A 28,000-nucleotide genomic window follows, 5' to 3' on the forward strand; every position below is an offset into this window, starting at 1 on the left:
TCGCTTACAGAACTACTCTCTCCGCGAAACCCTCGCATGTCCCTCCTCTTCTCTCCGTTTCGTCGAAGGTCGTCGAAAACCATCGCCTTCGTCCCCGAGCCCATTCGATAGTCGCAATTGGAGCAAAAGCAACAACGGGTTCGCGGCTTCCAGAGATCCGAAACTTCCATTTTTCTCCTCCCTCCGCTCCTCTCCTACCCGAAACCATCGAGGAAGGTAACTTCACATCGTCTTTTTTGCGCGAAGCGTACTGGATTTACTAAATCTACCGATTCAGGGGATTTAGTAAATCCGGGATTTATGGCCGAAATCCGTGAAATCCGGATTTATGGCCTTATTTTGTTCTAAATGACCGTCTGGCAATATTTAGCTTAAATGCAGCTTAAAACCTGCTTTAAATCCGTTACCAGAGGCTCTTAAGTGATTTGGTGAGGGGAGGTTATTAAAAAAAATAAAGGAATTTGTTATATTTTGAGAAATTCCAATTGTGTTAACTTGTGATCTTCGTAGGAAATTGAAGATAACAGGTCACCAAAATACAAGAATTTAACAATCTACGTCTCTTTTATTTGTTTTTTGGGGAAATATGAGGGCCACAACCAGCTTTATTGAAAAAAGAATGAAAACAGGGATAAAACCACAAATACAACACAACACAAAACCTTATAAACCCTAAAAGAAACAACACGGAGAATAGAAGAAAAAAGAGAATAACAAACACCAACTTTTACAGAGCACCACAGAGAAAAGAACTCTCCCTCCAACAATATCATCAAGAAGCATCCAAGGAATGAACTCTTCAGAGAGCTACAACTCCATTTAACCAAAAGGCTGAGCCGCCATCAAACAGACCATCTCCATGGATCCATCAATGAAAAAGGACACCACGTACAACAACTCTATGAGCAATATCTCCAAAGAACAACCAATGAAAGGAGCTCCCCAATAAGCAGCGACCACACTCTTAAATGATCATGCAAAGTAGATAGCTTCCACGGAACAAGAACATAGCAACCTCTCAATAGAATCAACAATGAAAAGAGCTCCCATCTAACGGCGACCGCGCCTGAGAACAAACAAGAAAAACTCTCCAAACAATAACTACACATCCAACAACAAACAACAATCTCCAGGGTACAAAATATAAACCCATGGAAACGCCGAAAGAAATAAAAAAAAAGAATGAGCTCAGCCAAACCAACTTCCAATCTCAAAGGAACCATCCAAATTTAAAGAAAATAAATTCTTGTTTTAAAGGAATAAACAATCTAATATATAGAAAAAACACCAAATCTCACAAATGATGCTAGATAAGATCAAATAAACTGCAGACCAACCTCAAGAAAGCATATCATACAATTAGGAAAAAGGGACTCAAATACATAAAATAAAATTCATTAAAAGGTAGAGAACAAACAGCTGAGCTTAATGAATCAAACAATGTAGAAGAGTAAACCAGGAAAAAAATTTAAAGAATGGTTAATACTAATACTCTAAGAGAGGATATGATATATAATAGCTCAAACCAAAAAACAGCCCCATAAGCAAAGAAAAAGAGTAGTATCGATAATCTCTGTAAAATATCCAACAAAAAGTAAAAACGAAGAGAAGGAAAACTACATCAGAACAAAAGAAAAAAGAACAAGGAAAAACAAAAAACTACAAGAACCAAAACAAAACACTCAGAAACCAAAAGGAACTGCTAGATTCAACAGATAGCATACCCAGAACAGAACAACAACAACGAAGCCAAACACAATAAATCCACAATACCAAAAACAGGAAGATTCAATTCAAATAGATATCAAAACCTCTCAAAACACAAAACTTAAAGAGTATAAAAATTAAAGATACAAATTTTTCATTTTAATTTCACTGCTTTGTTTGACGCATTAAAATGTTCATGTCGGATGTTTGCCTTGCAATGTCTGGAACGTTGGTAATAATTTCAAAATTTTCTAGAGTTGTGAGCTATTTTCAAAATAAAATACACGGATACATGAACAGTATAAATTTTCTGAATTTGAGTATATTTCAGATGCTCTCTAATTTTTATGAATTGAAAGCATGCATCTACTGACGTGCTGTTCTTTATTAGAAAGCAACAAGATGATATTTCTCTGCACCTGAGCTGAATTAATTTTTATGATATGGCAGTGATATTCAACAATGTCTTCAAAAAAGCATTACAAGGAAAAAGTTTCACGAAAGAAGTAAGTTGTACACTCAGCCTCTGTTTTCACTCTATTCCTTATACTTGTCACTGTTTTAAAATGACATTTTGTTGGTTTTAGAGTTTTATAGGTATCACAACTTATGCTATTGTTTCTCTGATTGCAAAAATGCTGTTATTGTCATCTGAAATATTGTAATTCAGGTTCTTTGGTCCACCTTTATATTCATTTCTCTTTAAATCTACATGTGGTTTCACATCTAGCGTAGCTAGTTTCTATCTTTGAATAATTTTTACCATTCTAAGTCCATGTATCTTTTTAGAAAACCTTTCACTTTAATCTTATCCTCTCATTTTGAAATTTTTCATCTTCTATCCATATACCTGGGTCACATCAGCCTTTTTTTTTTCTTTTGCTTTATTGTATGTTACCATGACATTCTCCATAAGGCTATGTTCATTTATGTTATAAGCAGCCAATGCATGATATGCTCTTATCACAAAAAACCACTGAGGTGTCATATACTTTTTCATATTAACAACTTTATTCAATTCTAGTTATAACTTACTCAATAATCCTCATGTTTTGCTTATATTTTTTTTTGTCCATTTTCACTTACATATCCCAAATTATTGCACATTAAATCCTCATTTTTTTTGCTTCTCTAATTTTGAGTTCCTTACGTTTATGTTTCTCCATTATTTAAATTTGCATTGAAAATAAAATTTTATTTACACCATAATTCAAATAATTTTGGTCTTTTTTGCAGTATAAAAGTTATAAAAGAGGAAGCATATTTTAAAATATAAGGGTTTTAGCATTAGTAAAAGAAAGGTTGAGTACAACATACTATTTTAGAGGAAGCGGCAGTAATAATCATTAGCAGTGACGTTGGAGGATCAATTGAAATAAAAGTGCAATAGCTTTTGCTATCTTGGTTCCATTCTATTATAGATTGAGATATAAGTGAGGATAATTTGTAAAGTTAAACTTGGATGTTTAGATAAAGAGGTACCTTATATGCATTTAGGAAAGGGCATGCACTAGAAATAATTTGTGAGTTAAACTTGAGCTATGCTATGCACATCTTCAATTTCTTTGAAAACACTTGTCTTTCTGGCAAAGTATGTTGTCCCAAGCAATATTGGGAATTCAATATAGATAGATCCAATTAAAAGTGATTTTAGTGAGGTGTTGGGCCGGTAGATATTTAGGGGCATTTACAAAGAAGAGTGAATAATGCATCATTAGGGCTGAGAGAAAAAAAAACTAACGTGGAAGTACTATGAAGGAAAATTGGTTGGAGAAGGTAACTCGGCTAGAAGCCGTGAGAAAAAAAAACTAGCATAAACTAGAGTTTCACACCAAAGGCAATGCTTAATATGGCTTACTGTAGTTTAATAAAGATTTTTAAAGCATGCTTCAAATGGAGTAGATAAGGATCTACCCTAATGATTTTACACCGTTTTATCTTATTTTTTTGTAGATCTTTTAATTTGATTTGGTGTTACTTGTAATTTATGAAGCTTGGGTTCTTTTCGAAGCTACTTGCATTTGTGCTTGAAATGTGTTATTTTATGGCACACCTTGAACATGGTTTGACTTGTTTGATAAATTGTTACAAAATTTTCATGTTTTTTCATCAAATGAAGACAAATGGAACACGGCTAGGACTGGTCTCCAACAAATTCAGAATACCCCTTGAACAACTCCTTATACATGTGACATAATATCTAGTAGAAATCTTTAATTTCTTGTGCTAAATTTTTGTCCTCCGTCAGATGTGTGCCTACAATATAATATGATAGTATTATAACATGCTCCCTATCTTTTTTGTTATTTGTCATATGCAATTGAATTTCTGGTCATTTAATTAAGGAAGTATTATGAAAATAATGTTACTTATGATTGCATATTTTCATAGTCTAAGTTTGCCGTATGGTTTTACCCAGAAATATTGCTATTATATGTATTTTAATGCATCACATGCGTTTAACATACAAAATGATCTTCTGGCACTGCCTTCATGTTTTTTTTGGATGCACTGGACTCATCCATGTTTATGCTTCATATAATTAAACAGATGAATAGTCATTTTGTTACCGGAACAAGGTGCCAACTTTCATCTTTGCCTTTATCTAGTACGCCAATTTGTTTCTTGTTGAGTTTATTTGTCAACAAGATAAAATATAAGTTAATTGATGAATTATCACTATCTCAACAAGATAAAATATAAGTTAATTGATGAATTATTACTATATATTTAGATGTGTCATGGCCCTATTCATGTAAATCCATCATTTTTTTCATGAAAAATTATCTTTCTCGCTTAAACATTTTTTTTCATGATTTTGTCAGCACTAGTTACCATTAATCATCCTCCTCATCATCAAGGTTAGGTAAAAGCTGGCCTATCGTTATTTTACTCCATTGGGGTAACAGTATTCATTCTATAAACTGAACGAGTGAAAATCTGGATCACATTATGTCAATGGCTCAATGCTTACCAATAACGCATTTCCTATTATAAAACGTATATTGATTAGCACGTGTGCTCAGTTCAAGTTTGCGTTTATCTGCTTGTATTTATTAGTTTCCAGCCCATTTAATTTCATTCTTGGTCTGCTATTTGTTATTTATTTAATATGTACAAAATTTCTTCGTTGTTTAACAGAGAGGAAAAGCAAGAACTACCTGAGGCACCAAAATATCGAGATCGTGCTAAGGAACGCAGAGAAGATCAAAATCCTGATTATGAGCCCACGGAGTTGGGTTCATTTCATGCCGTAGCTCCTCCTGGGACAGTTGATTTAAGGTCAGTATCATATCTCAAGTTTAAACAGAAAGTTTGATGACAAACCTCATTTTAATTGTTCAGATTCATTCACCTCTTGAAAATGAGGCTTATCTGTTAGCTTCTGCTGATTTATCTTTGCAGAGTTGCTGATGCACATAAGATATCTATTGAGAATAGCAAGTATCTTGGAGGTTTGTACACATGATCTCTTGCTTAGTTCTTTGAAGTACACACATTTGTCTGATTAATTCCTGATATGTTGTATGATTTGGTAATTTGTTGAAGGAACATACCATATTTTGGATTTTATTGGGAACTGATTTTCTGTGTTAGGTTGGATAAAACTAATTTGCACTACCTTCACTGGTGCATGATAATGGAGATTAACATTAAAGCTGGTGGTTCTGTAAATAAATGCCTTGTGCCTTGTGCCTTGTGCTAGCAAGGCAACTAAGCGGCGAATACCATGCTATCCTTGCCTGAAATGTAAATGGACGGTACTCATGGGCCGAGGCACCGCAAATATATTTTGGTTTTTATCTTTAGAAATTTTTATAGTGTGATATTATCTACATTGTGTTAAGGACTTGAAACGTTTATATTTTATTGTCAAGGTAGTCATGAATTCTTTTGTTGTGCTATATATGAACTTTCATATGAAGTTTACATTGTTTTGTATTGGTTTTGGAGCTTATTCAGAATATTGAGGTGACTTGATACATATTGTTTATTGATGACATACTTATGATCAATGAGACACCCATTGTAATGAATGCATAATCAAAATGATGGAGAGAGTTCTTAGAATATAAATGATAGCGTTAGTAGAACAAAGATTGAATATATGAAATACAGTATTAATGGATGTAATATTAACAATTATCTATGAAATTACTAGAAATTAAGTAATGTGGAGGTGTGTTAGTTTTAGGTATTTTTGATGCATTATACAAAAAGAATTGAGATATAAATGTGGATATATATTTTTTTTTGTGTTAAGGCTAAGTGGTTAAAATAGAAAAGTGTCCTATAGTATATGCGATAAGGGGATTATGGAGAAACGAAGGAAAATTTTATTGAACCGTAATTAGGTCGATGATGCATGGATCTAAATGTTCGTTTGGAAAATATTCATAAGTTGAGCATGAGAAAAATAAGAAATTTTAAATGAATGTGTGCAAATTTATGAATGATAAATTATGAAATGATTATATATTAGATGACAATTGGAATGACATCTATTTAAAATGGGGTGATTGAAAATAGACTTGGATGGTTTGGCTATGGGTAATGAAGGATAAAAGGTACACCCATTAGATGAGTAGATGAAATTAGTTTTATGGGGTTAAGAAGGATAAGAGATATACTTTTCATGACGTAGAAGTTGTTTAAAATGATTTGCAAAGATTATGTTTAACAACATGCACATCTTTCAACATGATTGGATGCAAAATTAGGATTCATATTGATGACCTTAACCAGATTGGATAAGACTGATGATGACGATGTGATTAGAACAATTGATGCTTTGTCTGAATGGTTTTCTATTCCATTTACCAACTTCTTAATTTTTTTTAGCTATTAACCTTGTTGATATACTGATCCATAGCTTATTTTTTTCCCTCAATCCACTAAAGCTCCTTTAGGTTTCGAGGCATTGTTAGTATGATGAAGTGGGTTACTATATTTTATGGAGAAGAATTCAACTAACTATGTTGTCTCTCTAATTCACCATATTTTTCTTACCTTATCCCCTTTTATTAGGTTTTTAAGGTGACATTAATATAATGGGCATGAGCGTGATTTCCCTAGGGCATAGTGCCAAATATCAAGTGCACAGACGTGTATTTATTGACAACATGAGTTATTACAAGTTAATTGCACTTTTGAATCATGAGTGCTTCCCGTTATTATTGCAAATTCAACATTTCCATGATGGTATGCTCATTTATTTGCCTAATTTTTCTGTGCGGACTCCTGACGTAGCTTTACGTGCCGCGGAGGTTATTTCTGGGTTATTTTCAATAATCCAGAAATAACCCGTGGTCTTTATTTTTGGGTTATTTCTGGGTTATTTCGGGGTTATTTCGGGATTATTGAATTTCGGGATTATTGAAAATAACCCAGAAAATAACTCAGGAATAACCTCCGCGGCACGTAGAGCTACGTCAGGAGTCCGAACAGAAAATGCGCTCCATTTATTTTAAGTTATGTAGGAAAAAAGGCTGTTTTTATTGATATCTCTAGTGATCTAAACTCAAGGCTTGGGCAATCTCTTTGGTTCAGGTTTATTTGTTGGGAATCTCGGTTTCATTCTCTCTCTCTCTCTCTCTCTCTCTCTCTCTCTCTTGTGTGATAGATAGATAAAAATGATCCATATGTGGAACAATTATTTGCAAAAGTGGGCTAGCTTTAAGTGTGTTTGGCATCAACTAGAATGACATTAAAGAAGTAATCTAGCAAGTGGTTGGCAAAGTAATTTAAATAAAGAGAAAAAGTGTTGCTATAGAAACAACACACCATCCTTACCTTAATCGATGACGAGTTATTGATGGTGGTTTGCTTGATACACATTTCAGTGGCATTTGTATTGGAACATTTACCTTGCCAAGGTAAGACTGCAAGTTGGAATATTGTCAATCATTTTAATTCATGGACTGGTTGGTTTGGAAATAGGCCGTTCAGAATCAGTTTAGATTTCCTTGGATTTATGGTTCATGTCCAAAACCTTTTAAGTAGTTCTAGGCCGTTCAGAATCAGTTTAGATTTCCTTGGATTATTCATGATCTCCTTGGAAATGGTTCATGTCCAAAACCTTTTAAGTAGTTCGGAGAAAGTTCTTGGGTGTTTGTGAGTGTGTCACTTGCTTATATTTTAGGATTTTGGGATTAGTTCTTCCCAACCTAACTACCGAATAGAATAATTGAAATCTCAGAATGCTTCCAAAGTCCCTGGTTACTCTACCAAGTCGCTCAATATAGTGATAAATGGCCCAATTTGAATGATTAGGATTTTATGCAATGCAGATTAACAACTCGCTCAGAATTGATGCTTGATATATTATACAAACTTAAAAAAATGTTACTATAATAAAGTTCTAGCCTCTTTAGAAACTCTCTCTTTAGTCTCCTCTAATCAGTGCTTCTGACTTTTCCTTCTTAAATTTCTGCCTACCTTTGCTATTCTATGATTTTATCTTTTAATAGTGAGGCAGTTAACTGATTTTAGCAAAATAGAGATCAAAAGACAGCTGAGCACTTGGTTTCTTTGCTGGATCTGATATCAGAAAATGGAGACAGGTGGGGAAGCAAAAAATTCTTAAATCTTCGATTATGCAGGCAAAATAAGATAATTCCTCAATGCTAACAAGGGATTACAAAATCCCTTAATTTTCTCGTTATGGATTGACCACCCCTTCCAGTAGTGGATTTGGTGTTGCAAATTGATCAAAATCATCTAGGAACTAGTAAAAATTTTAAGAATCCTTACAATCAATTTTAAATGATCTTAACTATCCAGAAAATTTTGGAGAATGGAAGCCTTAAAAAAATTTAAATTAGATTCTAATTTTGCTCCTAAACTGATGTCATTATTTTTGACTTGCAGTTGAAAAAAAAAATCTTCGACTTGAAGTTGGTTTTTGTTTATGTTTGATATATATTGTGATTTCTTAGTGGTAAAAAATGGTTGGTATGATATTCACTTAATATATTTTATTTTGCACGTTTACAGGAGACATTGAACACACTCATTTGGTCAAAGGCTTGGATTATGCTTTACTTAACAAAGTTAGGAGTGAAATGGACAAGAAAGCAGATGATGAAGATGGAAATGATGGCAATTCAAGGTTAGAGTTTTCAACTGATCTTCATTCTTAATTTTCTTAAGCAATTCGAGCTTGTTTTCTTGATGGTCTGAACAATATATATATATATATATATATATATACACACACCTGAACATTTGCTTGCATTGGATTTTTAATATGTGTTTGTTACCCCCTATTTTGCAATTTTGTCATGTTTATTTGTATATATTTATTTAAGATTTTGGTGAAAAGTAAATTTAGTATTCGTTAGCTTTACAATTTTGTTATTCTGCTCTTTTTTGTGTTTATTTTTCCGTCCACACAAGCTGTGAACCATATCCTTTTTAAGGTAGGATTGGTGTCCAAGAAGTTGTTAGTGGATTTGGATTTTTTCATTAGGTGCTGTAGTGTGCAAAGGTGCGTCACTGTCACACCTATTCATGGTTGGTGGCTAGATTTTCCAACCAAACCACCCAAGGCATTGAAAATCTTACAGATTTCCCATAATCTCATTGGGTATTTCTTCCAAGTGGATGTTCTAGGATTTAGGAGGAAAAGAGTGGATGTTCTAGGATTTAGGCCAAGGCAATGAACTAGTGTTTAAATTATTATATGGGAGAAAAATATCTTAGAGAGTTCTATACTATAATATAAACTAAAATTGGAAGAGCATTGCACATATAAAACTAGAGTTTTGGTCGGAAAAATCTCCAAACTTCTTCTACATAGAACTCTTTTTCTTTCTTTTTGATCTTTTTCTTACAAGTATATCTAATTCTTCATTGATATTTCCCAAATCAAGTAATGTATCATATTTTTCTTGCTTATAGGAGGTGCATAACAACGAAAACTTTGATTTTCTTCCTTGAATGCGTGCTTCTATTGCTGATGGAGAAGAAAAACAGCTCCACTGTTGCAGATTTTCCATTATAGGTGAGGCGTACTCATGTTGGTGCTTGATCTTGGAGATCATAGGCTGACGGAAAAATCTGAGAGGTTGTGGCTCCTCTTTTTAGAAAGAATAGGAGAATGTAAGTTTTTGGCAAAAAAAATAAAGGGGGAAGTACAGGTTGACTACTAGAGAAATTGGAAGAAATAATTTAAATTGTAAATTTGATTCAAGCTAAAATTAGTTGAATTAGAAAGCACCCTACTAGTTTTCTATTTATAGGAGTGGTATAGAGAGCAAGCATGAAATGAGTATCGGCCTAGTAGTTCATATCTCATCTCCCAAACATGAGGTTATGGGTTCAACTCACTCTCTTCACTACCCCCTAGGAAAAATATTGAGGGATGCATTTTGTTTGAATCTCATAATAAGGATTTATTCTTTTTGTAATTTTTCTTAATATCGTTTACTGGAAACCAAATTATAAAAGTTAGATTTCTATTGAAAAAAAATAATCAAACGTCAAAATAACTTTTATTTCTAAATTTAAACCACCAATAAAGCAAATTATACAAGTTAGATTTCTATTGAAAAAATAATAATCAAATGTTAAAATAACTTTTATTTCTAAATTCAAACCACTATTCATATATTAAATGCATGAAATGTGGAAATAACTTCCATATTACATGGAAACCAAATTAGATAATAATGAAAATCTACTAAGTTTCCTAAATTTATGGATTAACTATATTTTTTCTTAATGGCTAACGATTGCTTAAATGTCGGCAAAGATTTGCGGGCAAAGACGTTAGTTCATGAAACACATATTAGTAGAAGATTTTGGAATATAAGTACTCTCACAGGTAAATTAATGAAATTAGTTGATATTATAGTTCATAGGAAGATTAATATTTTATGCATTCAAGAAACTAAATGGAATGGAGAATCTGAGAAGATTGATAGCTTAGGTTTTGAACTTTGATATTCTAGTAAGAGTCATACTAGAAATGGTATAGGTGTAATTATAGAAAAGAGCTTGTAAGATAATATTATAAAACTTAATAAAATTAGAGATATATTTATTGCCCTAAATATTATATTTTATATTAAGATTTTTAATGTTATGAGTGCTTATGCTCCTCATGTAGGTTAAGATATAGGTTCAAAAGATTAATTTTGAATGACCTAGAAGAATTAATAGAAATGATACCTCTTGAAGAAAGAATTTTTATTGGAGGGGATTTAAATGAACATGTTGGTAGAGTGGTGAATAATGTTAGAAATATTCACGATGACCACAGTTTTGGAGTAATAATAAAGAATGTAGAACCATATTAGATTTTGCTTTAACGTATGATTTTTTTACTGTTAATACATTTTTTAAGAAAAAAGATGAACATCTTATTACTTATAAGAATAGACCAAATAAAACACAAATTGATTATTTTCTTATAATAAAAAATAGATCTCGTCGAGAGTGTAAAATTTGTAAGGTCATTCCAAGTAAAAATTTAAGTGCTCAACTTAGATTATTAGTTCTAAATTTTAAGATGAAAAATTGCAAGATGAAGAATACTAGAAAATATTTTCATAGAATTAGATGAGGTGACTTAAATGACATAAAATTATTTTTATGAGTAAAATTCAAGATTTTAAGATTTGAAATGTTCATAAAGAAGTGAATTTTATGTGAGATAAAATAACAAATATTATTAAATGAGCGACAAAAGATGTACTTGGAGAGTCAAAAGGAATAATTTTTTTAAATAAAAATAGTTGGTGGCGGAATAATAATATGCAAGAATGATAAATATAAGAAGTTTTGTGATAAAAAAATTAGTTTAAATGTAAATGCTTAGAGAACTAAAAAAAATATAAGGTGACCCGTAATTCAAGTAAAGTTTATTAAAGATGAACATCAAAAAGTAATTTTCTTAGATGAAGATATTTAACATAGGCGCTATAACTATTTTCATAAACTTTTTAATGAAATTTCTGAAAATACGATATTGTAATATTAATATCGTTAATAATAATAAAACATTTTATTTTGACCTTCATATTAGTAAAAAAAAAGTTGAAGCTTTAACAAAAAAAAAGGATGGAAAATCAGTAGGACCTAATGATATATGATATCCCAATTGAATTGTGCCAATTGAATTGTGAAAATATTTAGGAGATTTGAGAGTTTTTTGGCTTACTAAACTCTTTAATATTATTTTAAAAACTAGAAAGGTACTTAAAGTCCCATTTTTAAGAATAAAAGGGATGCACAAGAGTTTGCAAATTCTAGAGGAGTTAAGTTGATGTGCCATACTTTAAAATTATTGGAAAAGGTAATTGAACATTGGTTAAGACGTGATACAAGGATTTCTCATAATCAGTTTGGATTTATGCCGGGGGGTCAACTATGGAAGCTATTCATTTATTGAGAGTTTGATGGAGAAATACAGAGAGAATAAGGAGTATCTAAATATTAATATTTTTTGTTTTAGAAAAAGCTTACGATAAGGTTACAAGAGAAGTTCTTCAGAGAGTTCTAGAGAGGAAAGGTGTTGATATGACTTATATCCAAGTGATTAAAGATATGTATACTAAAGTTGTTACCTGTGTTTGAACAAAAGGAGAATTGAACAAGTATTTTCCTGTTTCAGTTTGATCACATTAGAGTTTGGCTTTAAGCTCATATCTTTTTTCTTTAGTTATGGAAACTCTTGTTTTCAAACTTTTAATTTTTGTGGGTTGATTAATTTTCAAAAGAGTGTTGTTTTGTTGTTTCTTTGTTTGCTTTTCGAATAAGCCTAGAAAAAGTGTCAAGGAAAAGCTTGAATTATGGAGGTCTAAATCTTGAATTATGGAGGTCTAAATTGAGGTCTAAATTGGAGTCTAAAAGCCTTTGTTTGAGTAGATCTAAAATTGAATATATGAAATGTAATTTTAGTAGTATTAGCTATAATGGGAGAGTTGTAACATGGGTGATCAAATCATTAAAAAGTGTGATCGTTTTAGATATCTTGGGTCTATAGTTCAAAGTGATTGTGACATAGATGGAGATGTTATTAGTAGAATTTAAGTTGGGTTGGTTGAAGTGGAGGAGTGCATCGGGCCTACTGTGTGATAGAAAAGTACCGCGTAGAATGAAAGGAAAATTTTATAAGATGGTGGTGAGAACTGCAATGCTCTATGGCGCAGAATGTTGGCCTTTAAAAGAGAAGCATAAAACAAAGTTAAGTGTTGCTGAGATGAGAATGCTTAGGTAGATGAGTGGCTTGACACTTAGAGACAAAATGCAAAATGATTATATCTGTGATAGGGTTGGTGTAGCTCCATTGGCGAACAAGATTGGAGAGAGTCGTCTTAGATGGTTTGGTCAAATTAATCGTCGACTATCTGATGATCCTGTTAGGAGAGCAAATGTTTAAGATTCGACTTATATTATGAAAACCAGAGGAAGTACTCCTCTTCTGCAGCTTTAGCTAAGTAAGGAAAAGGCCATCCATCTCCTGCTGCTTTAGCTTGAACAAAGGAAGTACTGCTCTTTAGCCCGTTAAGACTTTTTAAGTAGACCTAAAAAGACTTGAGCTTATTGTATAAAAAATGATCTTAATATATTATAATTAAATGAAAATATGACAATATAACGCAATGGAGAAAAGGATTCATGTAGCCTGACAACTTTTGAGAAAATATGTTGAATGCATTTTTCCTTTGCTTTCATTCCAATAAATAATAGTTGTACAATCTTTTTTAGGTAGCCTAATAATATATAATAATGTGTACAATCTTTTTTGGGTAGCTTAATAATATATATTTCTAATCTAAATATTCAACTATAAGGAAAAAATATGTACAATTAAAATAAGAGATTTAATGCAGCAATTTAAAGAAGCAAACTTTTAATTTTGCCCGATTTCAATTATTCTTGATTGATATCCCTTCTCAAATTGTTGCTGATTGATGAAGAAGCATCAATTTGTCAACAAGAAACTTATAATGCTGCTGAGAGAGAGCCTTAGTAAATATATCATTCGTTTGAAGATTAGATGAGATATGAGAAAGAGAAATAACACCATTATCATAAGCTTTTTGAACAAAATGACAGTCCACTTTCAATATGTTTTGTGCGATCATGAAAGACATGATTAGCAGTAATCTGGATAGCACTAGTATTATCTGCATAAAGAGAAATAAACTTAAGTTGAGGAAAACCAAGCTCAACCAACAAACCCTGAAGCGAAGTGGTCTCAGAACAAGCAGAGCATATTTCATGATATTCAAACTCAATAGATGACTTAGAAACTCGAACTTGTTTCTTACTCTTCCAAGAAATTAAAGAGTTGCCGAGAAACATACACTAGCTAGTAATAGTTCAATGTGTATCATAACAACCAACCCAATCAGCATCACTATAGGTTGTTAAACGAATAGGAGATTCCGCAGAAAAAATAAGCCACGATGAAAAATATCTTTCAAATACTTAATGATACGTCAAACTACAACTAAATGAAGATGTGTTGGTGCTTGCATGACTTGACTAACTTGTTGCACGACAAATGAAATATCAGGACGTGTGATGGTTAGATAATTGAGACTCCCAATAAATTGTTGATACAGAGATGAATCAGATAGGAAGTCATCATCATTCTGTTGATATTTAACATTCACCTCCAAAGGAGTATCAGCAAGACTACCGTCTTGGAGCCCAACCAAAGCAATGAGTTCCTTAGTATAGTTATGCCGATGAAGAAAAATACCAGCGGGAGAAGAGAACCTTGAAGACGCTTTTGTGACTGAGACATCAATTGAGTATCAGATCCTGTGATGACAATATCATTAACATAGACTAATAACAACACAATTCTCTTGTCAGCCTTGCGAAGAAATAATGACGAATCATACTGACTTTGAATAAAAGAGTTGATAAGAAGAGAATTGCGAAACTTTTTAAATCAGGCCCGTAGAGCATGTTTCAAACCGTATAGAGATTGTTTGAGCTTACAAACATCATGTGATGGTGTAGGAAACAAGCCTGGAGGAGGAGTCTTATAGATATCTTCCTTTAGCTCTCCATGCAAAAATGCATTCTTAACGTCCATCTGTCGTAAGGACCTACTTTTAGATGCAGCAATAGATAGAACAAGTCGAACAATTGCCATTTTAGCCACAGGTGCAAAGGTCTCTTCATAATCAATTCCATATTTCTGTCGATTGCTAAGAACTATCAATCTTACCTTATATTTGTCAAGGGAGTCATTAAATTGGAGCTTAAGAGAATAAACCCATTTACAACGAATGGATTTAACGCCTGCAGGACTTGAAACAATATCCCAAGTGTGATTGTCTTGAAGTGCCTGAAATTTCTCTTGCATAATTTTTATCCAACAACTCTCTTTAGCAGCTTGAGAATAGGATGTAGGAACTATAGTATTGGTTAAAATCACAGAATAGCCTTATCTATTCAAAGGATGAATGTGCTGAGTTGATGTTGAATCATTGGAACATTTTCAGAAGTAGGGTCGGGAAGGACTGGAGATGAAGGGGCCACGTCGTGTGTAAACAAGGCTAGGCTTGAATCATTTTTCCTTAATGTGCAGAACTCTTTCATGCTTCGCTGCAGTTATGTATTTGTTGAACTTTTCTTTACAAACCTCACAGTTTCTGTGGTAACCCACAATGGGCCTGCTTAGATAAAAATGCATTTCATGAAAACTTCAGGTATTTGTATTTAAACTCATCCTTGTAAAAATGTCATTTGATTTTGTATCCATGGAAAGATTATCTGGCGGATTATTTTTTTCACATAAATCCCCCATATTTGTGAGATTCTCAGTTGGACATCTAAGCATTCAGATTACTTTTCCATGAGTTTTCTCTTCCACATTGGTTAATGGAATTGCTTGAAGATTCTAATTTAATAGCTTATGATCCCTATTGAAATAACTCTATATCCCTGGATTTATTTTCCTCGTGGGTGTGGTATGAATCTTTTGGCTGCGAGACGCACCATTAACTTGAGATATTATTCTTTTTAATATGTTTCTGATAGTTCATCCTATTTAACAGAGTATCTAAAGATGATCAGCCAGTTACTTTTCGTACAGCAACTGCTAAGGTGGACATTCCTTTTAAGCTAACTTTAATTTCCTTTACAATCTGTTTTGGGTTCCTGAATAACTGTCGTGATACAGTCAGTATACCAGTGGATTGTAAAGCCACAAACCATAAACAAAGCAAATGAGATGTTCCTTCCAGGCCGGATGACTTTTATTTACAATATGGTAAAGGCAGTCATTATCATGTTTTTTTGCTTTTCATCTGATTATTAAGTTGCTAAGTTAAATATTTTGTTTTACTTTTCATCTCCCTTGCAAATCATGTGGATTCTATATATATATATATATATGCATATATTATTGATCATAATTTTATAACTAGATAAGAAATGAGCAAATTAGAGGAAACTACAATGAAATTTTTTATTAAAATGTAAAAATCATAACACAATTTAATTACATGATGACAGAGTAGAAAGAATCATGTAAAGCTTTCACATGTAACGCTTGTCAGCCTAATGAATATTGGAGAATAATGACATTTTTTTTTCTCATTTCTACCCTTTATGGGGTATAGAAATTGAAATATACCATCAAGTTAGGCCTTAGTACTCTGTAAACTACCATTTGAATCAAAAAGCTGTTTCTGTTTGTTTAATAATGCAAGTTGTCTTAGGGTCCAAAGTTTTCTTAATGTAAACCTTGGATGTGATGCACAATTCCACCAAATTTTAAAAATTTGATCTCACCAACTCATACATAGCAATTGTCTTTTTTAATGTAAAACAGAAAACTTGCTTTAAATGATAATTTAAAGACCATCTAGCTCTAAAATTGCAACGTAATTTGAGATAAAAATAAAACTATGTAGCCGTATGCAATGTTAAAGTCAGATAGCTGTAGATGAAAAAGAAATGATAGAAGTTACTAAATAGAAGGTCCAGGCAACACACTGGTGTAAAAAAGCAACTTTCTTGGAAATTATTGCCCATATATACACCGTATTTTATGAATTGGCATCCAACAATACACATTTGAGAGGAATCTAAATTTCACTAAGGATGTTTATCATTTTTGTAGTTTCCTTTTATTTTTAAAAACATGATTGGTTAGTGCATTTTTACATACTTTATTTTTATTTTTAAAAATAAATCAACTTATTTTAAAATCTCTTAGAAAATCTTTAGTTATTTTGAGGGTTTTTATAAACAACTATTACTGCTGCAAGCAAAGCCTGCTGTCGTAATAATCTGACCATTGCTAGTAGCTGTCCTCTATCTGTCGTCAATTGTTGTTTGAACGTGCCTACTGTTGAGGTGATATAATATTTTTATATTTGATTACTTTTCATTCAAAGTAAATGAAATATAATATAAAATTATGAATTATTACGAAATATTTATCATTTGTTAGAAATATGAAGTTCTAAAAATAGTAATGCTGAATAACTCATTTATCCTTATACTATTTTCTATCTTAGCCACAATAGACCTAGTTGATCTAGCCATTTTTGCCTTGACATGGCCACCAGACTTTTATTGAACATAGTCAGTGTCTCCCACTTGTGGTAGCAGCTACCCAATCCCCACCTTTGTCTGCCTCTAAAATAAATAACCAAAATATTTTATTTTAATGTACCGAAAATTGGATGTTTCTTAAATCTTAAAATCTAGCTTAGAATTGCAAAGAACAAAAAACGGTTCCAATATTAATTTCGTCAAAACATTTAGTTTTTTTATCTTTGTTACACTATCACAATCTCGTGCATGATGAAACATAGAAATCAAATCGCAATCCACAATGCTGGGAACTTAAATAGAATGAATTAGATAAATTCTACATCTAGCTATGGCATGAAGTCATGAAGAGGAGCCCAATAAGATATAAGAAAAACAACCAACTATTAGCAACTTCACAAAAAGACGAGAATCACAAGGCACCAATACTTTGAACAATAATCAGCTTCAGTTAGGAGATTCTTTTTCTCAAGTACTATAGAAATTTGTTAATAATAGGAAATTGAACAATCAGTGGCATCCCAAAATGGAATTGCTTAATTTTGTGGTGTTGGTAGCCACACGCCAACAGATATTGACACCATGTCTTAGTGCCAAAATTGGGAGTAGAAGGAAGAAAGAGCAAAAAAAAATCTTCCAAATAACCAGCTGGAAATGACATTGGAATCATATATGTGCTGACAAAAAGAATTAGAAATAATTAAATTGGTGAATTTATGAGAAAGTGGCTGTCTAATTTCTCAACCTGCATAAGCCTTCAAAATTTCATCAAATTTGACCTCCTCGAAAGCATTTATTTCCGATGAGCAGTTGATATTCATTAAGCAATTTCAGCATGATTTCTGTGCTTCTGACAAAGTGATCTTTGAATTGTTTCACACTAAGATCATCTGAAATTGATCATCATTAATGAGCACGATCTTCTTATTTATAATAACTTCAAGAACAAGATGAATAAAGCTATTTGGTGTAGTACTAAATGTGAATTAATAAAAGAGAAATGGAAAGAGAGAAAACTCGAAACATTAGCAATAGTTTTATGAAAAAAAAAATCAAATGAGATATACTGAAGATTGAATTAATACTAGAACTTCTTAAAATTTTTAAGTTGAAAAGTGTCGAAATAACCCCTCCCAAAATTTGTTAGGAGGTCATTTTAATCTCAGTTTATAAAAATGCTAGTTTAGTCCTCAGTCAATTTTAATATGGGCTGAAATAGTCCTCTATTTCAGCCCAATTTAAAAAGTGTAAAGACTAATTTAACACTTTTATAGATTATGGGACTAAAATTATCCCTTGTAAATGGTCAAGAGACTGTTTTGGCACTTTACTCTTTTTTTATTTATAATGTCTGTGTATTTTATGATTTTCTCTCCTGTCTATCTTACAGTTAATTTTTTTAAAAGCTCTAATTTGAAATGCTTCATGATCCGAACATGCCCTTATCTTATTATTTTATTTGAATTCTATACATCCTCTATACATGCGAACAATAAACTTATAACATCCACGACTAACAGTTGTGAGTAGCCTTTGAAATCAGTTAAAGCATGAAAGTCATATGGTTGAAATAAAGAAAGCGGTGAAAATAATAAAATGTTAATACATACACTAAGGGAGATTAATATGATCTTCAACCATTTCCTAGAAGAAGAGTTGCTAAAGAAAATTGGAAGCAAAGAAACTGCCCAAATTTTATTTTGCTTATATGGAGGAATAACATCTTTAAAGAAAACTAACTCAAATAGCTTGAAGATCAGTCGTAATGAATTGAGTTTTTTTAGATTTGACTGGATAAGTGGAGTTCAAATTTCTTTGAGGAATTAATTGTGAAAAACTCATTGAAATGTTGACTCAATTTTAGTTCCTTCCAAAAGTTTTCTTTTTATGAATTAGTGAGTTATAAAAAAAAACAAAATCAATTTCAGTTTCATTTATAGTGATAACTGATAACCTTGTTAAAAAGTTTCACAAGGACTTAAATTACAAGATTTTCCAACTATTTTTTCAATATATGAAAAAATGGTCGGTGCAAACTCACATGCAGTGATAAATTCAATAATAGGCTCAGTTTTTATTAGAAGTTAAAGATTAAGATTCTATTACTAGTTTAAATTCATATATGATTTCATGCTATCAATTACAAATTTGGATTTTGAGTATTGCTCATTTTTAGTTTCAGGCTCATGAATGCATTATAAATAGATATGTTTTCCAATTCAAAAAGATTATATGATTATTCGTATTTTATTTGCAGACGAGCTTTTATATCTAATAGATTTTTTTATTTGCAGATGAATTGGGGAATAAAGCACCTTTTAAACAAAACATAGAAATAAAGCACCTTTTAAAACAAGGAAGCAAAGAAGATTGATTGGGGAATCCAATGATAGTTGACTAGAACCAAATTGCATTCTAAATAGAATGCCAAAAGCCCTTGTTTTCAGTGAATATAAACTTTCATATTTTCATCATTGGATCCCTTGGAAATCTTTTTAATTGTTTCATTCAAACTGTTGCTAAATTGTTGACTTAGGCCATCGGTAGTTGTTCATGTGGCATAACAATCATCTTATTTTGTTTCATTCAAAGTGTTGCTAAATTGTCGACTTAGGCCATTAGTAGTTGTTCATGTGGCATTATCTTCTGCCTCTCAATTAGATCATGAAGGTTCCTTTTCAAAGAATTGCCCATTTGACATTTTTGTTTGTTGGGGGGGTGGGGATTTGCCATCAAATTGAAGACAATTTACTTCACTCACTTTATTTATCTACTTTAAATCATTTTTTAGATTTTCTTTCTTCCTTTTTATCTATATATATTCTTTTTAATATAGGTACCACTTGGCAATAGTTTTGTACATTATTATGCAATCTTATGATAAATTTATAATTTGATTTTTGTTAGTAGTTCTAGTTATTTATGCTTTGCTTTATGTTATTTTTTTAGGTTTTTTGCATACAACAACAACAAGCCTTAATCCCATTACGTGGGGTCGGCTACATGAATCCTTTTTCTCCATTGCCTCCTATTTAGTGTCATATTTTCATTTAGTTCTAATAAATTAACATAATTTTTTATACAATAAGAAAACCTAGGAAGACTTGGGCTTATTGTATAAAAATTTATGTTAAGTTATTAGAACTAAATGAAAATATGACACTAAATAGGATGCAATGGAGAAAAACAGGGGTTAATGAGAGAGATTTTAGTTTATATTAAAATTCCAGTATTTCAGTTTTGATTTTCATCTTTGCATCTATTCGAGGTAGGGGAACCTTCACTTTGAAAGGAGCTCATGCTTTCTTGTATGAAATTTAAAATGACACCCAAAGGAAAATTGCAAAAAATGGAAGTTTTGATGCTGAAACAATTGTGTTATGGTATCATAGGGAAACAGAACGGAAAGGAGAAAAAAATGAGGGTAAAAAAAGAGGAAGGGGTAAGAAGAAAGCATTTAACTTGCAATGCTTTAGTACGTGTTCTTCTTGCACTGGGGGGCAGCAAGCAAAGCAGACAATTATGGTTATTTAGAAGAAGAGTGGATGGGATTCCATTTAGCTTTTAAAAGATTTGTATTATTATTATTGGGCAATTTTAGAGCATTTGTTGCTTTCTTTGTGACCTAGAATTAACTTACTCGTACAATGTAAACAATCTTTCTGCTTGTCGAGGCAAAAATGCATTTACCAATCCCTCATAGACTCTTGCTGCTTGAGATTTGTGTTACTGTTGATAGTCCCCTTTTCATTTATGCGGTTCTTATCAGAAGATTTAAACTTTACACTTAGCTTGATTTTAGTGCATGTGATAGTGATACATGTGCTCTTTTCATCTTCTGTTCACTGGGTTTAGGGTAGGCCCATTAAGTCATTGTTCTTAACTTCATCCTCCCAATGTACCTCATTTTATCCTATTCTGAACATTATTTGTTTTTATCTCCCTCTTTCATTTTTTACAATATGGAAGATATTCAAAAAATAGAGATAATACTACTAACGCTAATACCAATTGCAACATTTTACAAGAATGGTTGAGTATGCATAAAACGTTCTGCAAGTGTTGGGCTATATCTTTTCTTAAATATTCTTTTGCTGACACTAAAGTATTATATAATTAGTATTTAGCAAATTCTGAAGTTAATTTCTACATAAAGTTATGATTGTTGATTAAGAAAATTCATTCTTGTTTAAGACGGCTCAAGCCAAACTAAACCATTTGTTTTTGTAGGTATATGGGCATTTGGCACATTTGTTGTTTTGATCCATACTCAAGTTATTGTTGTAGAACTTATTTTGCTGAAATAACTAAGTAACGTGGAACATAATAGTCTACTTCTTGGCGGCCTTCCACCATTTTGAATATTTATTAGCATGCCTCACCCTATAGAGGGAAGAAGCTTGCTAGCTGATTAGATCTTTTGTATGACAAGTATTGAACAAGGAAACTATAGTGCACCTCGAAAACCTGTTAATGAGAAAATATATATTATTCATGCATATGGTACGCATTTCTGTGGATTTTGGGTGGTTTTGAAATGCTCCCATTCCAATTGTTGGGTCAATATTATTAATTTTAGTCCTTGTAGGACTTAAAACTCACTTTATATTTGGATTTAAATTGATCATATGTTATGGAAAGTAAATAGTATATCTTCAAAGGGTAAATATTGTGCAGTTCTCTTGTGTCGTTAAGTTCACATTTTTTGAAAACTTTCAACTTGGTCCTTGGCCCTTTTAGAGATTTTTCTTGGCCCCCCATTTAGTTTTTAGTCCGTAAATGTCTACTTTTACAAAGACATTAAAAACATGGACCTGTATCAATGTCTTTTTTTTCCTCAGTTGATGCCTATATTAATGTCATAACCCACGTGCAAAATAACTCAAATGTTGGGGGACCAAAGCGGAGGATTTTTTTAAAACATGGACCTATATAAAGCATATCCCAAGTGTGAGGGACCTGCATGATATTTGCATCTTTTAAAAATAATTTAACCAATTTTTTCTATATCGAGCACTAAAACTTACAAATATATACATTTTTTTCTTAGCATTGCAGGATTTCTAATTTTCAAGCTATTTTGATGGTCAATCTCTTGGCCCTACATCCATGATTGACTTGAGGATTTACACTCTCCAGTTGGAAATGCATCCAGATGCCTTGTAGAAAGTGGAGGTTCACAGAGGACTTATCTCTTCTTAGAAGGAGATTAGTAGGAAGTGGAATTACCCTTGATTTTGTAGGGCTTGAGGCCTTGCAACTTATTGACAAAGTTGGCCGTGTCATAAATGAAAATAAAATAAGCTAAACCAAAGTTAAAGAAAAAAGAATTTGCAAGCCAGCAATTAAAAATAGCAGAATTGAAATAATACATGTGGTTCATTACCGGCAATCTTTTTGATCTTTGCATGATATCTGCGGTTTTCAATAACCTTGAATTATACGATTGCCATAAGCAACCTTGAAAAATTTTCCTGTAGAATTTTTATTGGTTTTTATTGTATATAATCATATATGAATTAGTAAGTTAATTTTTATGCTGCTGGCTATGCAGCCTTTGCTTTCAGATTGTTCCCACTGCAAAGGTCAAACTTTTCTTTCATCATTTTTCTTGAATATCTGGTTGATCTGCAATGCTATGAGCTAATCCTTGTGTAAATCGACTTTTTGTGCTTCTAATACTGATGATGATGCCGGTGATGATAATATTTCATTTCTTTAACTTGTGAATTTTCTTATTCTTATGTAATTATAATAGGAAGATAACTTTCATGATATACCTACTACTCTGCACAGAAGTAAAGCTGACTGTCCAGTTCCTGAGGTTTGTATATTCGAATTTCTCTGTGATATCACATTCATGTTGGAAACTTACTCAAATCAATCTAATGATATGATTATCAGGAAATGGTTACTGTTAGCGTGGATAGTTCTGTCCTTGAGCGAATTTCTAAAATCATGTCTTATCTCCGTCTTGGCTCGTCAGGAAAGGTTCTGAAGAAAAAGAAGAAAGATAAGGAAATGAAAGGTCGGTATTTCTTTTGCTAACCCAAAATGCTTTGAGAAATTTAAGGCTTTCGCAGTGTAGTCGAGTTTAATCTTCTATTTGACGTTGGAATTGTGTAATGGGCTTGACATCATCAGTGAAAGAAATAATTGGGTGTATTTTTTTTGTTAATTTGGAAGACATTACCAGGAGTGACACTAAAAATATTTTAAATGAAAGAAAATTTATCAAACTTCGAAACAAATATTATCGGTTAAAGGTTTGGTATAACTCTAGTGGCAGACAAGATTAGAGAAAATCGTTTTAGATGATTTGGTCACATTAGAGGTCGACTATCTGATGATTTAGTTCTTATAGTAGATGTTTATATTCGACTTATGTTTTAAGAAAAGTAGAGGTAGATCTAAAAAGCCATTGGCATGTTGTATAAAAAGTGATCTTAATTTATTCAAAATAAATGAAAATATGACACTCAATAGGACACAATGGAGAAAATGGATTCATGTAGCCGACCCCGCTTAATGGGATAAAGGCTTGTTATTGCTGTTATTGTTTTGGAAAAAAGTTATGAAGGACAACTTTTAATCCCTAATTTGATTGTCTGAATCCCAAGATGCTTAGTAATGATCATGCGAGTTAAGTGGCTAAACAATATTAAATTTATATGAATATTTTGGAATCTCGTTAAGTAAACTCGTTGTTAAAGCTCCGGTTAGTAATTATATAGAAATAATTTATTGAAAATCTTCTATGAAATGTATGGTGAAAAGTTGATGTAAGAAAATCTGCACTTATGTTTGGTTTAAACCCTTAACATTTCAGATTTTATGGATGAAACTTTGTGATGTATGTATCTAATGAATAAGGTCAACGTTTGTTGTTCAATCGCTGATGAAATCTTATTGGCCAATAACATGTGTAGAAGATGCTATTTATAGTTTGGTGAAACACATAAGATAAACTTAACAAGGTCTAAAGAGGCCTGTTCAAGAATTTCCTTGTCAATCAAAGACACGGATTCAGTTTTTCATCTGACGACTATTTTTATAACTGATAAATGCATGAGGGAAAATTCTTCCGTGTTTTTTGTGTTGGCTTCTTTTGCCATTTTATTAAAGTAAAACAAAAGTACACTATTTCATTATTGAGTTTATATTTTGCTATCTTGTTTAAATTTGTGCATCCTTGAAATCATCTGCCTGGCCCTTCCATGTGTACTACACGTTGTTTGATCTTTGCAATCTTTACAATCAGTTTCAGAGAGGAGGAATCTGTACTTCCATTTATGTGATTTTTTTTATCCATCATTAAGATGCTCTATTGTTTCTTTTCCAATTCTTAATTTTTTTTTTCATTTTTATTTCATTTATGGGGTTTTTACATACCTATCACCTAAAACATATCAATTTACATCCTTAACACCCAAATTTAAATATTTACATATTAACCACCCCAAACATCCCATTGCCCCGAAATAATCACTCTTCGTTACGCCTATCCCCTTGCCTCCATCTTCCGCAACATCGGCCTCAGAGTCATCCAAAGTTGTTGTCTATGGGTTGTCTTTGGCTTTGATTTTTCAAATGTTGCTTTTATATCGATTTTAAATGGTACAATTTCTTTTTTCCGTTTCCGGAGATTCACTTTAGGAGTGTTCAATGGCGAAACTTAATGTGAATGTTTATGCTTCCTATAGCTGAGAAGATTTGCATATTTTTCTTTTGGCATTTTTGGTATACCCGGAATTGGTTGTGGAAATATTCTTTTTGAGTCTTGTAAAATTTTAGATGCAGAGGTTGAGAAGAAAGAAAAACAGGAAATAGCATTAGTTGTGCAGCTTACTGGTATATATACTGTAGTGCTTGGGGTGATTACTTGAGATGGGTCCGCTTCTGCAGCCGACTTCAAGAATTGCTCTCAAAGCAAGCCTTGTCATACGCCTCTCTACCAAGTAAATGAATAAAAAGCGAAGATTTCAATAATCGAAGAAGACGAGCTGGGGGCGTCAATTGTGGATGACTCGGGCGGATGCTTTTATGATGACATTAATGACGGATGGGTTGAAGATGTAGGCGAGGGTAAGGTGTAACAGAGAGTGTTTGTTTTAGGGTAAGAGGATGTTTGGGGTGGTTAATATGTAAATATTTTAAGCTTGGGTGTTAAGGTTGTAAATTGATATATTTTAGGAGGTAGGTATGTAAAAACCAGTTAATTTATTTCAATCTTGTTTGCTTTTTTAAAATGATTTAAATAATTGTAGTAACGGGAGAATTTTTTCTTGGCATGACTTGCAGGAGATGAGAAACCTATTCAATCTAATGGTGCTGTCTCAAAGCATCATCCTGGGAAGGAATCCCTTCCTCTCCCTCCTCCCCGCCATGTTAATGCAAAAGAAAAGCAACCCCCTACTATTGCAAGAGTAGAGGAAGATGATATATTTGTTGGGGATGGCATCGACTATAGTGTTCCTAGCAAAGACATTAGCCATAGTCCTGTTTCGGAGGACATGGTGGAGTCTCCACGGAATCGGGAGAGGCAACCTTATTTTAATGAGCCTGTTTATGGTCCTGTCCCACCTTCTGAATCTGCTCAAGCTTGGCAACAAATGGTGTGTTATCTGCATATTATGTTAAAACATAGGGGCATTTATATGCATATCACATAAGTCTTATGATTTATATATCTAACTCCTAAATTTTCATATTTACATGTGCAACACTCAAATCTTTAATATTACATTAAAAAACGTCACTATTATTAACCTTTTTAAAATTGAAATACACCTTTTATTGCATAGGTTTAAGACACCAAATTGTTCTAAAGGTAAATATCAAAATTTATGTGTTAAACATGTATATACGTATGAATTGTGTGGTGTCTATGTAGATTTCCTTAAAACTTATTACGAACATCATGTGCCTATGCTGGTAGACGGTCATCTGCTACATTTCTTTTCTTTAACTTCACATTTCAATTTTTAAAATTTCATTTTTGATAATTGTTTTTATAATCGTGAACTGTTGTACTTTCATCTATGACTCTACTTAAAATTCAGTTCAGTATATTCCTTGTGATATTCGTCATTGTGTTAAGCTATGCAAACTTGTTTCTGCTCGTAGCCTTGAATCTCTCATTCAGGCCAGTTTTGGGCTTTTACTAATTTCTGTTTCAGTTGGCCTCTATTTTTATTATTTTCCCTTTTCCAGAATGGATATGATGTCATGCAGGCTCCAATGGTGGCTGCTAATTATCCAGAAGATTGGCATAATTATCAGTATGCTGAGCAATTGGCTTATTCTGAACATTATCTTCAGCAGAATGCTCAGGCATATGACGCACTTGCAGGAACACAGTTACTGCAGGATCCACGTTTTATGACCCAAGAAGATAAGGACCGAGGACTGGGATCCGTTTTCAAGCGTGATGACCAGAGGCTTCAACAGCTGAGAGAAAAGGACGCTAGAGAGAAAGACCCAAATTTTATATCTGAAAGTTACTCCGAGTGCTATCCTGGATATCAGGAATACCACCGTGAGGTTGTGGATAGTGATGATGAAGATGACTTGTCAAAAATGGACATGGGTGGCCGGGTATGGTTACTCATTCTTTCTAAATTATAGTTAATATAAATTACTTGTTGGAGTAAAGTGCCGAATTAGTCTCCTGACTATTTAATAAGGTCATTTTGGTCCAACAGTCTATAAAAGTATCAAATTAGCCTCTTTTAAATTGATGCTATAATTGTAATTCATGGGGATTATTTTAGTCCATATTAAAAGTGTTATGGACTCTGGGACTAAAATGAACCCCTTTTAAAAATCAAGGGATTATTTCGACACCTCTCATTCCGGAGGTGCTTTGGAACAACCAACATATATGATTGGATGCATAGGTTTGGCATGATATGTTTATCTTATATTACACTGCAATATGCAGAAAGGGTCGGAATGCAACCTCTCGCATAATTTTGGCCTGATATTTGCTTTTGTTCCATGTAGGCCAAGGGACGTCTTCATCGATGGGATTTTGAGACAGAAGAGGAGTGGGCTAAGTACAATGAACAGAAGGAAGCCATGCCCAAGGCAGCCTTCCAATTTGGAGTGAAGATGCAGGATGGAAGGAAGACGAGGAAGCAGAATAAGGATCAGAAGCTCAATAACGAGCTGCATAAAATCAACAAAATTCTTGCGCGGAAGAAGGCAGATGAGGTTCAGGACGATGGCAAACATTTTGATGATGATGATGACGATGTGCAGCCGGGTAAGAAGCTCAGGATTTGAATTATATATTGTGCTGAGTAAAAGTTCCAAGTGAAAATAGAGGGCATTTGTAATTATTCTTGTGTGATCTTCGGTGCAGTTTATGCCTCTAAAAGTTGTTTGCATAAATTCTCATTATGTAAGATGTAGCATAACAAAAGGCTGTCCTGCCAGCTGCAATATGAGTGCCTCAATTTCTCATCTTTGTTCCTTGTTAAAAAAAAAAAGGTTATATTTTGAGGATGGGTTATAATTATGAACGTAATCACTAAATCAACTTGGATCATTGGATTATATTTTCATTTCAAATTGAATCAGGCTAGATTAGGGTTATTTACAGGTGTATTATGAGAAGCGGGGTTATTCGAGCATGTTTGAATAGATACTTTGTTTACATATGAGTTTTACGTATTTATATTCTATTTTGGATTAGGAATAGATATAGGGTCTGTTTGGGGCAGCATTCTGGCTTCGATGTGATTCGAACCGAACC

The 28,000-nt window shown here is 32.7% G+C and overlaps 1 protein-coding gene across 1 annotated transcript; it reads left to right on the top strand.

Moving 5' to 3' along the window:
- LOC110026992 (suppressor of mec-8 and unc-52 protein homolog 2) lies at positions 1-27,712 on the top strand. The gene is made up of 12 exons (XM_020728240.1): positions 1-216; positions 2,158-2,213; positions 4,849-4,989; positions 5,113-5,162; positions 8,704-8,818; positions 15,735-15,783; positions 15,860-15,949; positions 23,000-23,065; positions 23,146-23,269; positions 25,543-25,856; positions 26,455-26,838; positions 27,247-27,712. The coding sequence occupies exons 2-12, from the start codon at positions 2,170-2,172 to the stop codon at positions 27,526-27,528; spliced, it is 1,659 nt and encodes a 552-aa protein (XP_020583899.1). The 5' UTR covers positions 1-216; positions 2,158-2,169; the 3' UTR covers positions 27,529-27,712.
- Positions 27,713-28,000: the final 288 nt, after the last annotated feature.

This window comes from Phalaenopsis equestris, unplaced genomic scaffold (genome assembly GCF_001263595.1).
Source record: "Phalaenopsis equestris unplaced genomic scaffold, ASM126359v1 Scaffold000411, whole genome shotgun sequence".
Lineage (NCBI taxonomy): Eukaryota > Viridiplantae > Streptophyta > Magnoliopsida > Asparagales > Orchidaceae > Phalaenopsis > Phalaenopsis equestris.